Source organism: Trypanosoma brucei, chromosome 8, assembly GCF_000210295.1.
Source record: "Trypanosoma brucei gambiense DAL972 chromosome 8, complete sequence".
Classification (NCBI taxonomy): Eukaryota; Euglenozoa; class Kinetoplastea; order Trypanosomatida; family Trypanosomatidae; genus Trypanosoma; species Trypanosoma brucei.
Genome location: NC_026741.1, coordinates 1752684 through 1770137, shown reverse-complemented (window position 1 = coordinate 1770137; position 17454 = coordinate 1752684). Strand labels below are relative to the sequence as shown.

The window sequence follows — 17454 nt, the reverse complement described above, 5'->3', positions numbered from 1 at the left end:
TTTGAGTACGTCTGTTTACATTTGTCGTTATGTGTGTTAAGGGTAGCATTTAAATGAGTGCACGTGCACAAACATAGACGTGTATACTTTGTGGCCCCTTAATTATTACTTTTCTTCTTGCAAAGGACCGAGGTAGAAGAACGCAGGAAAGTGTGTGTGTGTGTTTGTGTGTTTGTGTGTGCGTGGGGGGGATGGAGGTGACGTAATGGTAATGTAATAGGTAGCGAAGATGTCGACCAAATACGCCTAATTGCGTCAAATCCCGTGGCTTCGCACGTGGTAGGTCGGACGGAACCGCGCACACATTTCCTTTTGAAACCCTAGCATCCTGTGGACGGAAGTGTTGTGTTTTGGTAGTTTATAGTGTATCGGGGGCTGCCCAATTGGTGGATATTTCTCCCCCTTTGTATTTGTGGTGTTTGGTGGCACGTCTGCTTTTCGGGAGCTTCGTGATCGTCGTTGTCGGCACTTCGCGAATTACGTGTTTGTACTTTTTAGGCCTCGTCTTCCTTTTCCCCCCTTTAGTTGAATACATTCATGGGATGCAGCGACTTTTTTCCCCCTCAATGCCACATTTGTTGTGTCTGTACGTGCGTCACGGCTGCACCTGCAGTCACAACTCACGTAACCATGTATGTTTTCTTTCGACACAGATGCCCGCTTTCCCTTTGCCTTGCTTTCGCCCCTTATTTGTTGCGGTTTATGCTGTCACTTTCCTGCTCCTTTTTTTGGTTTTGCTTTATGCTTCATGTGTGGACAAGGGAAGGTCATACCCCCATCAGATGGGTACATCTGGTTCTACGATAGATGTCGCAAGGGCTTTGCGCACCATGACATCTGACGTACCAATCAGCGACGGCGTGCTTCAGCTTCTTCTTGATACTCCACTTTCCCATGAAGAGTTGCAACGCGCCTTACCGTTCCACACGCTAAGAACTATGCGGCACTGTTACACAAGGAACTTTGCGTTGCTTCTGCTAAAGTGCGTTGAGGTGCTCGCCAACACCGCCGCAAGCTGTCGTAGTTCCAATTCAAAGGGGCAGGTGGTGGGTGTGCAACCGTTTCTAAATGCATTGCGGGTGATGAGGCGGATTCTTCCTATTGCCATGGAGGACGGCGGTACCCCGTGCGAGGAAGTAGATGGTTCATCAGCTGAGGTCACTGGCAGCAGTGACAACTCCAAGGCAGATGGTGGGGACGCAGTGCCGATGCAAGCTTCCTCTAAAGCATTGCGCGACAAAAGAAAGAGAACAGCATTTACCGAAATGTTTGTACAGTCATTTTTTGCACGTGGGTGTGTCTGCAACGACGAGCAGCCGGAAGAGACATTTCCCCCCCTTCCAGGACAAAGCGAACCCCTTGGGAAGTTTCTCGTCCGGTTGCTACTCGATTGCTGCTTCCTTGAAGGTTTGGGGGCAGGTGTGGGGACCACTCCCACCGAAGCATCTGGATGTACCCATTCGGACGTGTCACTCCTGTGGTACTCAGGTGTTGCTGGTCAACGGGTGGCTGCAGAGTCTAAAGCGGTGACAGCTACAACACATGCTGTCCGTCACGAACTTCTTGGTACACTAACTGTGCTGTTGTCTTACCCTTTATTGCTTCCTCCCAACACCCCTGATGTTTTCTTCACAGAGGTGCTTTTAAGCCCTGAGAACGCGTCGCTGCTGAAACCGCTTGTGGCGTCAACCCTGAATGCTCTACTTTCGTATGTGCCGTATGGTCTGCTTCCGTACACGAGTTACTGGGTTGGAGAGGAGGAGGATGTGGTCCTCATGAGCGCCCGGTTCTTGAGCTCCGTAATTTGTTATCCCAGTGCCCCAGTTGGGAACACTGGGGCCTCCTGTGAGTGTGACCAGTTGGAAGATGGCAGTGCGGCATCGGGTGTCGCCGTATCCCAGGGTGCAAGGGATTTTTTTCGTTGTTTGACGAGGGAAGAAGCGACGCACATTGTTCACAATCTTCAAAACATCGTCGGCCTTAGATTATATGCGAAGCGCACGTATCTACCTGACTCACAGCGTCGTTTTGCAGCTTCGAATGAGTCAATGATGCTTTTGTGGCGCCTCATTGACTTGTCACCGGCTTGTTCACAGGCTTTTGGGTGCGAAGAGGTTACATTGAAATACATTTTGCCTTTGGTTGACTACGCTCTAGACGCAAGAAGGAGTCCGCGGTTGTCTTCCCGTTTGCAGCTAGTGTTGTTTATTCTTATGCGACTTACTGGGTCTAGCAGCTTCTGCCTCCAGTGCAATACCCCATTCCGCGAGTCAATCCCGTTCAGTTTTGACACCTTTGTTGGGACTTACAATGATCTTATAGTCATCACACTATGCTACTTCCTGCTAATGCCACATCACTCTATACGGCTGCTTAGTCCAATGTGCAGCGCTGTCATATCGAACATGGCGCCCTTCGTGACGACCGTCAGCCCCGTCACAGCCGAAAAACTGAGCCTTGTTTTCACCTCCGTTGCAACTCGCTGTCTTGCTTACGAAAGCGTTTTATCAGCATCATCAGCAGCTGTTGAAAACAACGTTGTGGTCGCTGACGAGGTAACAATGGTAAATGTAGTGGAGACCGTTTGTGATGTCGTACAACGCCGGGCAACCGGAGCGGCGGGGCTTCTTTCTGCGTTCGTGCCAAAGAGGGGGCTAATTGAAAACGTCGCTGAGGTTTTTGGTACACGGCCAAACGCTGAAGAGGAGGACGGGCAGCAGCAACATCCCTCCTTTCACTTTACCCTAACCTCCCCATTTATGGTTAATACACTTCTAGCCGCAGTGGCGACGGCAAATGAAGCTGCGCATAGGGCGGAGTGCGAAGGAGGAGATCGTTTAGCAGCCATTCAAGGGACGGTGCTGGAAGACCACACCCCGCGGTGTCAACGCACGGCCGTGAAGCGGCTTGACCCTTCGTGGGATATGGAGATATGGTCCTTCGTCAACCATTGGTATTCCATGTACCAGTACTCTGCACCGGGTTCGTACGGGGACAGTAAATCCATCAAAATGCTCCGGTTTCGATAGCATCTGCCGGGGTTGAGGGAGGCTGCTAAGATTGGACAATGGTGGATCCACAGTGAAGCATCGTGTTGTGTTCCTCGGTGTGTAGCACTGCTGGGGTGTTTTTCTTTATCGTACAGCTCGCTATCTACTGTCCGTTTTTTGTTACATTGTTTTAATGTTGTGCTTTACTTTCTTTGCGCTCCTACACTGTCACGGCACTTTTTAGATCATTTACCCTCTCTCTCTTTTGATTTACCAGCCATGAACTCTGGGGTCCTCCGCCGTGGGATGTTCGCTGCTTCAATAACTGAGGAGGGTGGGGGGGCTCAGTGGAAATAGAGTTAGGTGGCGGGTTTACGTGGATCAAGGGGAAACCCCGCAAAGAGTAAGAGAGAGGGTGCTTGCTCATGCCTATCCCCCATCCAAGGATTCGAAGTACTTTTCCTAAATGTGGGTTACGTGCCGCACTCCGTTGGGGCCGGCGGCAGTGCTGAACAGATGGACTCGTTCAATTTAAAGGTGCTCTGCACACGTTATGTGGGTGCGGTACTGTGGTGCAAACAGTCAGTGCGTAGGCCTGGTGGGACCCTGGCGTCGTTTGAGACTTTGGTGAAACTCAGGTGATTGGGCAACCTTCGACTCACTTGCATGCCCTCACGGTGTGTTCGTTGGACTTTGTAATGCCTTGGATGTGGTGAATGACCTCTTGGATCTCATGGGGAAAGACTGTTTTGCAATCAAACCCTCTATCTTGATGACGCCGAACCCCTGCGGTTTGGTAGCCTAAGTTGTTTTTTTTTTTTACTCCTTTGCGGAAATTCACTCCCCAACCTGTAAGAGTCTCGTTTTCCCTCCATTTGTTTGCTACAGGGAGCAGCGATGACTTCATTTATGCTGGCAACTAACTGCCCTGACGAGCTCTGCTGCGCACTTTGTTTGGATTCCTGGAAAAACCCCGTGGAGTTGCAACCGTGTGGTCACATTTTTTGCCAAGAGTGCATTGGAGCCCCAAGGGTGTGTCCCGTGTGCCGTGCCCCTGTAAATTGCACAAAGCAGCCGCACAGGAGCCTAGTGAACCTCGCGCAAAACCTGCCTGTGCGTTGTTCGTCGTGCGGTTGGACCGGCAGACGTGAAGGAAGTGATTCACACACTTGCCCCACTGCCAGTTGGTCGGGCAGTACCGAAGCGCCATCTACAACGAATGCGCAGTCTACATGTCAAGGGTCGAGACAACAATCTGTTGCAGATACGCCGTGGCTTCGGTACGGCCTCACGCAAGAGGAATACGACTCCATCGTAGCATTGTTTGTCTTCTTTGATAGCGATGAGAGCGGGCATCTGTGTCGTGAAGAGATGGGGCGCCTTGCCAGGTGGTTGAACTTCGCTAGGACTGACGAGGACATCGACCGAATGTTTCGCGAGATGGATGAAGACGGAACTGGTACGCTGTGTCTTGAAGAATTTCTTTCATGGTTAAGCAAAAACCGTCCCGATCCTAGTGTGCTCTATGGAATGTCTCAACAGCAGTATAACTGTGTGATGATGCAGTTTCGCCTGTATGACAGGGACAGGGACGGTTTTCTGGATGCAGATGATTTTTCCAAGCTGGCGGTCAGAATCGGTGACGTCCCAGATATCGAATCGGGAATGCAGCTCTTCAGGAGCATCACAACTGGACACTGTGAGAAGATTGGTCTCCATCAATTTCTGCTTTACTGTGTTGGAAGGATGTTCCGATAGACCAGTGCTCGTTTGTCTGGTGGCAATCGTGCGCTCACTGATTTTTTAACTTTGGTGGGTGGTACCTTCTTAGATATGGGTATGTATTTTATCCTACCTGCAGAATATTACGCAACGAGAGAGACCGTGCTCTTCATTTTACTGTTGGTTACTACTCGCTTCCTGATACATGTCTCACTGGAATGGAGCGCGGCCGTGCATGGTTTCCGACATACAGCTAGTGAAGGCTTTTTAACTGAGGATGGCAAACGGCACACGGTGGCAGGATAATTCGGACATAATGTTCGCGCTCGTAAGTGTTGCCGTTCAGTTGTTGTGCGTATTTCAATGTAGCACGATGCGGCGCAATTTGTGTCCTTCCGACCTCTATTTGTTCCGTTATATACTTTAAAAACTGCGCATTGACGTTATTGTTACATTAACCACCGTGTTTGTCTTCGTTCGAACCGCTCTCTTTCACACATTTACATCTATCTGCATATATATATATATATATATTTCCGGTATTCTTCCCCTACTTTTCGTTTTAAGGGAAATAAAAATTTTTTGATGAGGGGTATTGAGCGGCTACCAGAAGATGTTATCAACCGTATTGCCGCTGGCGAAGTGGTTCAGCGTCCAAGTGCTGCACTGAAGGAGTTATTGGAAAACTCCCTGGATGCGGGTAGTACGTGCATTCAGGTGGTTGTTCAGGATGGTGGCTTAGAACTGCTGCAGGTTACAGACGATGGTCATGGTATACGTTTTGGTGATCTCCCATTACTGTGCGAACGTTACGCCACAAGCAAGTTACGCGCTTTTGATGAACTGAATAACATTCGTTCTTTTGGGTTCCGTGGTGAGGCACTGTGCTCAATTTCATACGTGGCACGAGTAACTGTGACCACGATGCGCCACAATGACACCGTCGCGTGGCGCTGCCACTATGTCGACGGGCGGATGCAGGAGGAACCGAAGCCATGTGCCGGAAATCCGGGGACATGTATACGAGCGGAGAAGATGTTTTACAATGCTGCTGTCCGCCGCCGGGCGTTCAGTCGGCCTTCTGAGGAGTGTAGCCGTGTTGAAGACGTGGTTTCTCGCTATGCACTAGCCTTCCCGGGCGTCGCGTTCTCGTGCCGTCGCTCCGATGGTAGTGTTGCTGGTGTTACAAAGAATTGTGTGTGTTTCCCCAAGGATTCCAACACATTGGCGAACATCCGTCAGCACTGGGGTGGGGAGGTCGCTTCCCGCCTGTGTGAGGTTCGTTGCACCGGTGAATCACCTAGCGAAGATAACTGCACGCCAGAGAGTGTGCTGGCAACGTCTGGACCATCGGGTGAAGGGCGTTTCCTTATCACAGGTTACACCAGCGATATAACACTCGCTAGCCGTAAATCGTATCTTTGCGTATTCGTCAACAATCGGCTGGTGGACAGTACGGCCATTCGCAGGGCTCTTGACGCAGTGTACAGTGGTGTGTTGGTGCGCGGGAACCGCCCGTTTACCGTCCTCTTCGTCACGGTGCCACCTGACAGGGTGGACGTGAATATTCACCCAACAAAACATGAGGTCTGTCTTCTTGATGAAGAAATAATTGTATCGCAACTGTCCGAATGCGTTCAGGGTGCTCTTCAGGCGTCTGCGGCTCGCAGGCAGATGGATATTCGGCAGATTCACTCCAAGGCGGTTATGCTAGGCGATAGGGAGAGTCAACGGTCCAACCAGCCGATGCAGCCTCATTCCTCAACCTCGCCGTTTAACCCATTACCCACTGGTGCCCGTGGTGGTGTGGCTGCTGTGGCACCTTGTTCACTTGTGCGGGTGGAGCCACAGCGAGGCGCGCTCGACGCCTTCGTGCGCCGGCCGAAGCCGACCGCTGAGGGCAATGGAGATGCTCCGCTGCGTAGTGAGTCCATTGAGGAGCGCGCAGGTGGAGGCGTTGACGCACAGGTCCGCAGTGCGGGTACTGGGTCGTCCATGAAATCTCAAGATACAGCTACTGGGGGAAATTTTCAGGTTGCGAGAACCGCCGATGATGGTAAGGCTCCCTCGGGTTTGACGTGTGCTGCATCATCCAGCCCTGCAGTAACCACCGTGACTGATGCCGAAGCCAGCAGCGGGAGTGGGGCCAGAGGCTGGTCGGAAAACCAAAGCACTGGGACTCTTTCCATGACCCCAGTTTTGCTGTTAGATACCACCGATGAGGATGGTGAAGAAGTGGAGTACACAATGGAGCATTTCAAGAAACATAGAAAGGAGGTTCAGGATGTGGTGAGTTCTGTAATAGATACCGCAGGGGTGGGTGTGGGGTGCGGCGCGTCGGATTATATCGCCGCTGAAGATAACAAGGCGGCTGCATCGACGGGGGATGCCGCTGTGCGCATGGTGGAGGGCGCTGATTCGGCTGGGAGCCAGGAGGAGGCGGGATTTCTTTTGCTCACTAGTGTGTCGACCATTGTATCGAACATTCGCGCGGGTACATCACAAACTGCTCAATCCCTTTTTCAGAATTTGGCCTACGTTGGTGTTCTTAAGGGGCACCTCTTCTTCGCCCAATCGGGTACGACACTTTACGTTGTTGATTCCCTACGGCTCGTCCGGCACGTCGTGTATCAGCGAATTTTCCTTCGGTGGGCCACCCCCTCTCTCTCCGCTGTGCCTCAGTTGTCGTTTGAGGAGCCTATACACTTGTCAGATTTGCTTTCCTTTGCACTACAGAATGACGTTCAGCTTCCACCTTCACAAAAGCGCGCTGACGGAGGACCGGGCTCTCTTCTGTCTCGCTTGGGGCGCCGCCTCTGCAACTGGCGTTACATGTTGCAGGATTACTTTGCCGTGGAAATCAGTGCTGATGGCCACCTGATCGCGCTTCCACTTTCTATGGGCACTTCGTGGCCACCCCCGCTTCGGGCTGTGCCTCTTTTTATATGGCGGCTTGCAGCAGAAGTTCCGTATAATGCCGGGGAGATTGAGTGTTTCACTGCCATAGCTCGGCACATTGCAGAGACATTGTATGGTGTGCAGCTGCACAGCTCGTGGCTGCCGAATGTAATAAAGGATGGTATTCGGCAAGATGATGTTCCTCCATTTTGTGATGCCATTCGCTTTGGCCTTTTGCCGTGCGCGACGAACTCAACCTTCTTTGTGCCTCCGTGTGACGCGCTGGTCGACGGAACCGTGCAGGCGGTAGTTTCTGTGGATGAGCTGTACAAGGTCTTCGAGCGTTGCTGAGCTTTTCGTTTTCCCTCTTTTCTTTTTCTTAGTTTTCTTTTTTTGACTTTCACTTGTTGGTTCATTTTACTTTTCTGTCGTTGAAAAACGCTTAATTGCGGTGCATTTTGGGCTTATATATCCCCTTCTTTCTGTCGTGGTTAACATTGAACTCTTCAAGGCCTCGTTACCCGGGTTGGTGTGGAAAGTTACTATGCTCAAGAGAAGGGCGGGATGCGCGTCTTCAGAAGAAAGGGATAGTGGAAGCGAAGGTTACCAAGGGGCGGGAAATGAATAATTGTGCTCAATGCACACCAACAGACCGAGTAAACCTCGTGTGCTTTCTTCCCCCACTCCTGCTTTCGGGTTCTCTTTTTTACACGTTTTCCCTCCTGTCATACCTTTATTCTATGCTGAGTTTCTTTTACTATTTTTTCTTGTCATCACGCGTATTTTCTTTCTTTTGCAGCGCACCTTCGTAATGCAGCATTAAGTTTAGTGTATTGCTTTCACTATTAAGTGGCAGCAATTTCCCCACCACCCCGCTGTATATATATATATATATATTCCCTCGTTTTTTTGTTTCTGGTTAAGCTTCTGGTTTCATCCTCACACCGGCGTGTTTGTGGCTTGTTTCCTCCCCACTTGAAATTTGATACAAATTTCCCCCTTTCAACAGGAGACAGCGACTCCATTTACATGCTCACACACCCACAACTGTCGCGAAAATTATACACCGCTTCCCCCTTTTCATTGTGTTGGTTTCAGCAAATATATGTATATGCATATATTACACATTTCTGTGACATGTGACCGTTTGAGGGGATGTAAGGGGATTTTTTTTTTTTTTGGCATTTGGGAACTCGAAGCCGTTGGACACAAAGGTTTTGTACTCGTTTTTTGTAAGTTAGTGGGGCGAGCAATTTTTGCACCTTCCTCGTCACTATTGCTGCTAGTCGTCGCCACCTATAAGCATATGTACTTTTTTTTACGAATATTCTTTTTTCCACCGCCGGAACCAGGTAGTCATCAACATATATGCGACGTGGAGCTAATACGACTGACGACTCCGCGGCAGCACCCAGCAGCGTCGCCGTGACTCCCCGGGAGTTTAACCGGGGACGATATGGTACCGAGGGAAAGCAGCGTCGGATAGTTGAACCGGTAATGCACGTTCGCACCCGGCCTGTTTTGGAGTATTTAGGGGAATCGAACGAAAAACGCTGCGTGTGGTGTCTCGATCAGCAGAATATTGTTGTAAGCATTGGCAAGTCAGTACGGGAGCCTCTATATGGTCGAACCGTCATATCACCGACCCGAACTGTAGGATCGATGGAAGGCACGCCAACGTCACCCTGTGTACTGTTCGGTTCACGATGTCGATCGACGCCGTGCACACCGAAACGAACCCAGCACCGTCCGCCACGCTTTCTGAAGAGCTGTGATCAAGTCCAGAAGTCACCTTCTCGACCGAGGACTTCCCCTTGGCTACTGCCGCCCATGTCACTGAGCACTCCAGTAGAGCTGCTGTCGGACGAGCAGTTGGCGGCTGACAGGGCCCGCGGTGTGGAGTGCAACAGTCCAGTTCCCAGCTTTCACAACATCAGTGGCTTTACCTTCTCCACCGCGCAGCCTACCCGAAGGGCTGTTACGCCGGATGTTTCGATGCACCGTAGCGCCCGTGCCGCCCGAGAGGACCATTTTAGGTTCGATTTCATCCACAATGAGGAATCCACACAGGAAGAGGTTTTTGAGGAGAGTGTGCTTGAGTTTGTTGACATGGCTCTCCTTGCGCAAAACATTTCTATTGTGTGCTACGGCCCTACTGGTAGCGGAAAAACGTATAGCGTCATAGGAAGTGCATCAGGGAAACGGCCATCTCCCTCGCCTCTGCGCTCAGCTGTGTCTCCATTAGGGAAGCAGCGGACGGCACGTACGGTGAAGAAGCCACTGTTGCCACTTTCTGGGCGTGACGTGAAATCGACACCGAGACCAAGTGCATCGGCTTACTCTGGTGGCCGTCCAACGGGTACCACTAGGTTGGATGCAAGCGGCACCCCCACCTCTGTTGATGTATCTTCACAGCGTATCACGAGCAAGGCACTCGGGTTGGAGTGCGTAGGTGAAGGAACAGCAAGCTCACAGTTATCGAGTTCATCCCAGGCGGAGGTAGACTCTTCGAATGTTCGTGAACTCAGTCCCCAAACTAGCCATCGCCCAAAGAACTTTGCCAGTTTCGGGGAAGCTACAAGTTGTGGGAAGGGGGCCGGAGAGGGAGGTGGAAGGGAGTTCGTCTGTAGTGAGGGCATCGGATTGCTGCCTCGGCTTGTGCTTTCTTTGCTTGATCGATGCGGTTCCGTGGTGCAAATTGACCGAAATGAGGGACTGATGGCCAAACATCCCTTTGTGATCAAACGTGCCACCAATCCCACGGGAACGTTTCGGGAGAAATCCGTCGATAAAAGTGCCCATGGCTCCCTGCTTACATTGAAGGATTTAACGTTCTATGGTGTAGAGTTGTATTTGGATGAATTCCGTGACTTACTCCATCCAACGAAGCGTCGTATACCCATTTTGGGGGATATTGCGGGGCTGGATGCTTTTTGTCAGAAACTCAACGAACCCGCATTCTTTGCGGGGCGTAGAGGGGGATATGGGGGCGGTTGTCCCGATGCAGAAGGGAACGACGGTGCATCACGAGTAGGGGGTGGAGTACGTATCAACTCTGTCTCGGATTTCCACCGTTGCTATGCAATGGCAGCGCGCAACCGTGTGACAAAAGCTCATCAGTGCAACGATGTAAGTTCTCGCTCGCACGCAATATTTATATTGCAGCTGCACTTTGAGTTGACAGAGGTGCTCGACGGCTTTACCACAGCTCTTCCCTCCCCCCTAGCGACAGGGGCTGATGGGGGATGCTCCAATACTACCGCTCGTGGTCATAGCACCAGCTCAGCAAGCTCTACATATCTAACTAGCGCGTACTCGTACGTAGCGGTTGTTGACCTAGCTGGTTCGGAGTGCGTTAAGCAATCGAAGGTGGAGGGGACTGAACTGCGGGAGGCACAGTACATAAACAAATCTCTGTCTGCGTTCTCTGCGGTACTGCTGGCTCTTTATCAACATTCTAACCACGTGCCCTATCGTGATTCAAAGTTAACGCGGTTGTTGCGGCCGTGTTTGGAGCACGGCAGGGTGCTCGTCCTTGCTCATGTGTCACCATGCGCCTCGAAAGAAACTCTTGGGGCCCTGAAGTTTGCCGAGCAACTGCGGCACGCCTCAGTGAGGTCCCGCAACTTTCTTAACGCCACCGATGACCTTGTTGCTGTGTTTGAGGATCTTAAGGACCCTGACGTTGAGGAGCGGGCCATAAAGTACCGCAAGTCTATGGAGGAGTACATGCTACTGTGTAAAGAGGTCCGGCTTGCGCACTTCAGCAAAGATTCCACTGATAGAACGGAGGGTTTATTATCGGAGACCTCGTCGACGAGGCCGAGCGACGGTTCTCTGGTGGAGTATTCACTGGAAGAAGCGTCGAATTTCCGGCTGCTGCCGCTTGGTAGGAAAAAGCGAACTAGGATCCGTGACCACATAATATCCAAACTGACGGTGCGTCACTTGCAGAACCACTATCAGGCTCATGATGATTATCTGCAGCGGGTCAAGGAAGATATAAAGCGTGAGCAAACCGAGTACATCAACAGCGTTGTCGAACGCAGAAAGAAGGATATTGAAGAAATGAAGCTTACTGTGGAGAAAATGAAGTGCTGTAATGCCCAACTCGCCGAGGAGAACAGTCAGCCTGTGCTTCGCGATGCGCACGCTATGGAAATCAAGCAGCGGCTGAAAGACTTGGCGGCGGAGGTAACCAAGTGTGCAGGTGAGAAGCTGCTGCTGCTGGAAGGCATTCGTGCCATACGGCAGCGAACAATGATACAGGAGGATTTAGAACAGTGCTTGGACGAGCAGTTGCACGCTCCACCCGACGGTTCGGCATTGAGCGGCACCAGCCTCCAGTCCATGGCTGATAGTAACTTTGACGACGGCATGGAATCTATTTTTAACATGCAGCTGCTTCTTTCTAAGGAGATGTCTCATCTCCGTAGGGAATCGACTTGCTTTGTGAGGTGTGATGAGATATGGGAAGGGCTGTGGGCACGGGTGATGCGACAGGAGTTGATGCTCGCTGTGGCACTGGAGCTGGAGATGATGGAGGGGATTCTCCTCCGACCGGAGTCCATACGCTGGGCCCTTGAGTCCGTTGGTTTCGATGCAGACACCGTGAAGAACGTTATAACCCCGGCGTCCGCAGATTCTCGTGCGGCTAAGCAGTATGAAGGTATCGACAAAGGCGTGAAGGAGCATGTGGTTAATGTGAGTAAACTGCTAGGCGCCATTGACAAATCTTTGGAGCAATCTCCGGATTGTTGGAATTCACTCACCAAAACTCTTCACACCTCAGGAAGTTTCAATACCACTTCCAACAACAGCGCTTCTGGCAGTGGCGAAGGCACATCTATGCTTGTTGCTCCCATTCCACTGGTGATGTCCAGTGGTGACGAGGTTAAGAGTGTTCGTAATCTTACCGGATGCTATGGTGATGAGGGCAAACTGCAGGAGGCGTGTATGGAGAAGCTGCTGTGCGAGGGTGTCTACTGCGAGTTAACATTTTTACCCTTCGGGTTTGATATGCGGGAGCTGTTTGCTGCGCAGCGGTCGCTGCCTCCTCAGACATCAAAGGCTAAACATACACTCCCTGTTGGGCAGTGGGGCGTTCTCCGCCTTGTGCGACCGCCCAACGACGCTTCATCGTATTGCCTTGAGTTTATGCAACGAACATATTTGACTGGAGGTAAGGGCCGAGACAGACGACTTATATCAATTCCGCTGGATGAACCGCAGTTGCGGATGTCGCTTCACGTTATGGAGTTGGATAATCACGTTTGTTCAGGGGCGTTGCACGATGATAACCCACCGTTACCAACTTTTCCGCTGATTGTGCTGGAATTGAAGGGCGTTCCCCCAACCCCCGCACAGCCGCACCGGGAAGCCCATCAAGTTCAGCAGCAACAAGTGCAGGAGGAGTGGAGTTCGTATTTACGTGGTGCAGCGCAATTGGGAACATCCCGGCAAGAGGGCACGCCGTCTAATGGGGCGGCACTCCTGAACAACAACTCGGATACAACTTCCACGCAGGGTGCTATACTAACGAAACGCCTCGACTGTGGTGGTGATTTGGTGCTTCCTGATGTTGCAATGTCCTCTTGTGAGCGAGGAAATGGAATATTTCTTCTTCAGTTCTCAGACCCTGTTGTTGCAATGCCAAACCGGACGGAATCCGTTGAATGTGTTGTGGCAGCTCTGGCAGGTCTTACATTGCCATCCCTCATAGTACCGGCTGCTGCTGGTGCTGCGGGGGCTTGTCCTGGAAGAGGGAAAACAGTTAACAGCGATGTGAAGCCTATCGATTTCGGTTTTCAGGGTATTGATAAGGCCTGCGACGTCCACGTGGCAACGTACAATCACATGCCCCATATTCTTCTTAGTGCATACGGTGGGCCGCTCCGCAATGGCCCTTCAATGAAAGACATAACGAAGCCCTTGACGGTACCGGTGGGGGTTGGGGTATCGCCGCTGGTTTACGCTAGCACGATGGGGATATTCTTCTATTTTTGGAAGGACTCTGATGTTGGCTCTAGTTTAGGAAGCTCCGTTGCTACCGTTGCCGCTGCTGTAGCGGCAACCCCTCAGACGGCAGAGGCAACGGCTGCACCCTTTCCCCCGGTGCCCATCAACCGTCCGTCTCCACGGGGTCAACCAAGTGGTCCTTTTAGTGGGGCCATCAACGCATTGGTCCGACTAACGTCCCTGACGGTGCCCAACAGCAGCGGCGCGAGCGCGGGTAACGGTAACAATGTTTCTGGAGGATCTCCACCGGAGCGCAAAGAGAGTGCTTCCAGTGACGTGGAGGATTTTTTGTTACATATACAGAAGCTGCAGTCAATGCGTAAGAAGGTGCGCAATGCGGTGCGGCAGCAGATATTCGATGCGGAGGATATCAAGGCTGAGCTCCTTTATAGCTATTCTGAAAATGAGTTTATGCGGGGGTCGCATATCAAGGATGTGATGAAGGAGGCTCGGGAATTAATTGACTTTCAGCAGCAGTTTCGGGGAAACATGGGGATCCCGGCGCGCGTCCCTGTTCAAGCGAGCCCGGCACTATGCCGCGAAATGTGCAAGTTCTTCATACCGTGGACGCTTTGGCAGTGGGCACACCGCTGGCAGACGCTCCAGGATGCATACCGGCAGCAACAGCAGCAGTTGGGCCTCTTTGGCCTTGGGTTCGGTGGGGCAAGCGATACAGATAGTGAGCCCAGTGCTCAATTATCACCGGAGGCGACGGCCGCGTCAATGGGTTCACTCAAAATATTGGACGGCTTCTGCGGTCCGACGATATGCTTTGGGGAGATTCCATGTTTTCTTTCCGGTATGATGTAGCGATGGTGATAAAACGGAGTGCACTGGTTTTAACGGGTTGTGTGAGGGGAAAGGTGAGTCTGGCAAGCGAGGTGGTCTTGGGCCTGTAGCCGCTTGTGCGGGGGGGGGGGAGGGGGCAACGTTTACCTACTTTTGATTGGCTCATTTCATCTTTGGTATTGTCCATCAGCACTTGGGAATGTAAAAGGGTGAGAAAAGAGTGCAAGTGATTGACAGGACCTAGTGAAGTCGAAGCGCTAACACGTAAACACACGAGTCTATGTGTACACTTGTGGGGCGACATAAACCAACTGATGTAGATCATAATGTTGCTGTTGTTGTTATTTGGGGCCCCTTTTTTTAATGAAGTGCAATATCGGAGTGCCGCTTCGCAAAGTGTCTTTAGGAGGGGTCGAGACGAGGCCAACATTTCCTTAGTTTTTTAATATAGGTATGTATCTTTCATTTTTTCTCCTGGACCTTTGGTTTAGTTCACGTGCGCGTTTTTGCATTGGCCGCGTGTTGGGCGTACGTTTCATTTGTTGACTACTGGAGGTGGTTTACCAAGTGGCCCCTTTACCGGAGATGTGTCACCTCGTTCGTACTACAAACCTGGGCCCCCCGAATTGAACCTTTTAGCTTACCGTATGCAAGCGTCTCGTCCCTTTTTGGTTTTCGTCGTTTACTGGGGATGACTTTAGTGCGACGGTTTCTGCTAGTAACCACAAACTGCCTGTGACTTGTACACGTTGAAGAAGTATCTTGTGTCCCGCAGAAGATAGACGAGAACACGAGAAACAGAGCAATGATGCAAGCATATTTGTTTTTTTTTCTTGTTGCAGGGGAAAGGTTCATTGCTTTCTTTCTTAACCCTTCCTTTCCTTTCCTTCCCCTTCCATTCCCTTGGTTGTCGTGAGGAAAAGCAGAGGGCAGTGTGCCTATGCCCGCCGCCAACCAACACGGTGGAAAGCGGCTGTGGACCAGAGGGCTGAAACGGGATGTGGTGCCGCGCCGTCAGGGCGGGAGGTATGCGTGTGTGTGTGTATGTGTATTTGTATATGTTTGCGTGTGTGTGCTATTTTTGGTCATATTTACTTCGCTGTACCTTTGGGGTGTATAGGGCACCTCACAAAGGCTTTTGTTTTCCGGGAAGAGCGCAGCGTGCGGGGGTAGTTGTGGCGGACGAGTTACTGTGCTCTTTCCACTACCTGGGTTTAGCAGCTGCAATCTGATTGCGAGCCCCCTTTTAAAAATTTACGGGGTCTCACACAGGGTCCTGCTGTGACCTGTTTCATTCCTTTTTTTGTCTTTTTTTGTTGCCTTTACTCCTTCTTGCGAAGATGCGTGGTAAATACATTTTAAACCTCCCACATTTATAGGCACCGTCGCACAGCCTCGTGTACAGGGGTTGAGGGTATAGTTATTTAAGAAAAGCGGCATTGGGATCTTAAAGCTGTTGAGGGGAGGAGAGGAGACAAATGTGGAAATGTTACCCTCTTCGCTGTCCTGCAACCACCGGCGTCTTCGGCTGTTTCAAACGCTTGCAGGACGGATATAGCGCGTGGTGTGCTGCTGTTTCCAACCAGGAAACGGCATCGGCGAAGACAAGCAGCCGCGGCAGTGGAGCCGAAAACACCGAAAACCTCCAATTACCCATTCACACTAACCCCAATGCATGCCCTCGTAGTGTGCTTGCTGTCCCTGCAGGTGATATTAAGGATGCGCTCCGACGACAGAAGCGGTATGATGTAGTCGCTGATGTCGTAATGCTCGACTTAACACGTGGCGTTTTTGGCGGAAGCGACCGCAGCGGTGGAGCTTCGGAAGCGCGGGATCGTCTCCTGCGTTTTCTTCGCGAAAGTGTGCGGGGAGACTACATGGAAGGGTGCAGTGACGACGGTGAGTGGAAGACACAAAGTGGGGAGGGGACGGTGGGTCAAATTTTCAATGGAGGACGAGCACGCTGGCTCGTGCGTGTCAACTCTCCGGAGTTTGATGCAGGAAGAGGATTCCTTGACATGGAGCTTGTTGGCGTGTTGGGTGACCTCATTGAGGGCGTGGTGCTGCCATCGGTTACGGCAAACACATATGAGTTGGTTCAGGAGTTCATCCACCCCAGTCACAAACTATGGGCAGCATTCAATACACCCTTGTCCGTGCTACAGGCATCTGCGGTTTGCGCACAGGGGCACTATCGGTATGCCATAGTCGACCGTGAAGAACTCGCGTATGAAATGCAGTACCCAAGCGTTAATAGCGAAAAACGCTCCGGTAGCTTGAACTTTTCCGAAGATGTTGAGGCCACCCAACTGAAGCATGTTCGTTCGCTCCCAGCGCTTCACAGTGCTTGTCAGGTCATGACTGCGGCCAAGGCGCACGGGATGTATCTCTTCGACGGTGGATTCAGTGATGTTTCCGACTCTATTGGCTTCCGTCATGATATGCAGCGGTGTCGTGCTTTTGGGTTTGACGGGCGGGTGGTGCTGCGGCCATCGCAGATTGCGGCGTGTCATGAGGCTTTCGTTCCAACGTCTGAGGAAGTGGAATGGGCCAAGGCTGTGCAGCGGACTCATTGCATGGACCAGTACAACGTTAATGGCGACAATGCTACATCGGTGGGAGGAGATGCCACATGTCGGCGACAGCGTGCAGCACTCATTTTGGAGCGCCACGCCGCGGTCCAGTGGTATAACAGGAATCCCCAGGATGATGGAATGGATATGCAACGTAAGGGTGCCGGTGGCAACGTGCCACAAGGATCGGTCGTTTAGCCCGTTTTTCTTTTCATGTCCTATGTCTTCCCTTTGCTATTGAAGTCGTTGTTTTGGTCATATCGTTTCACAACATTATACTTCCTCCACCTATTGTACCCTCCCTGCAGGGATGCTCATAAGCGTAAGTGGCTTCCCCGATAGCCGTCTCCGTTGGTGTATTATGGACCATTTTGTGGGTTCCCTGTTGTCGGTAGTGCTCCATTCGTTTTCTGATGTGTTTCCTCCCTTTTTTATTTTTTTTTTGGTTCGTGTGCTCGTATTAA

At 51.4% G+C, this 17454-nt stretch overlaps 5 protein-coding genes across 5 annotated transcripts; all 5 read left to right on the top strand.

Moving 5' to 3' along the window:
* Positions 1–542: 542 nt before the first annotated feature.
* Positions 543–3029, top strand: TbgDal_VIII7050 (hypothetical protein, conserved; the record flags this gene model as incomplete). The annotated part of the gene is made up of 1 exon (XM_011777735.1): positions 543–3029. One exon carries the CDS (start codon positions 543–545, stop codon positions 3027–3029), a length of 2487 nt encoding a protein of 828 aa, XP_011776037.1.
* Positions 3030–3887: 858 nt separating this feature from the next.
* Positions 3888–4748, top strand: TbgDal_VIII7040 (hypothetical protein, conserved; the record flags this gene model as incomplete). The annotated part of the gene is made up of 1 exon (XM_011777734.1): positions 3888–4748. One exon carries the CDS (start codon positions 3888–3890, stop codon positions 4746–4748), a length of 861 nt encoding a protein of 286 aa, XP_011776036.1.
* A 549-nt stretch (positions 4749–5297) lies between these two features.
* On the top strand, positions 5298–7961 carry TbgDal_VIII7030 (mismatch repair protein MLH1, putative; the record flags this gene model as incomplete). Its single annotated transcript, XM_011777733.1, has 1 exon — positions 5298–7961. One exon carries the CDS (start codon positions 5298–5300, stop codon positions 7959–7961), a length of 2664 nt encoding a protein of 887 aa, XP_011776035.1.
* Positions 7962–8978: 1017 nt separating this feature from the next.
* On the top strand, positions 8979–14438 carry TbgDal_VIII7020 (kinesin, putative; the record flags this gene model as incomplete). The annotated part of the gene is made up of 1 exon (XM_011777732.1): positions 8979–14438. The coding sequence occupies one exon, from the start codon at positions 8979–8981 to the stop codon at positions 14436–14438; it is 5460 nt and encodes a 1819-aa protein (XP_011776034.1).
* A 1457-nt stretch (positions 14439–15895) lies between these two features.
* Positions 15896–17188, top strand: TbgDal_VIII7010 (hypothetical protein, conserved; the record flags this gene model as incomplete). Its single annotated transcript, XM_011777731.1, has 1 exon — positions 15896–17188. The coding sequence occupies one exon, from the start codon at positions 15896–15898 to the stop codon at positions 17186–17188; it is 1293 nt and encodes a 430-aa protein (XP_011776033.1).
* Between the last annotated feature and the right edge of the window lie 266 nt (positions 17189–17454).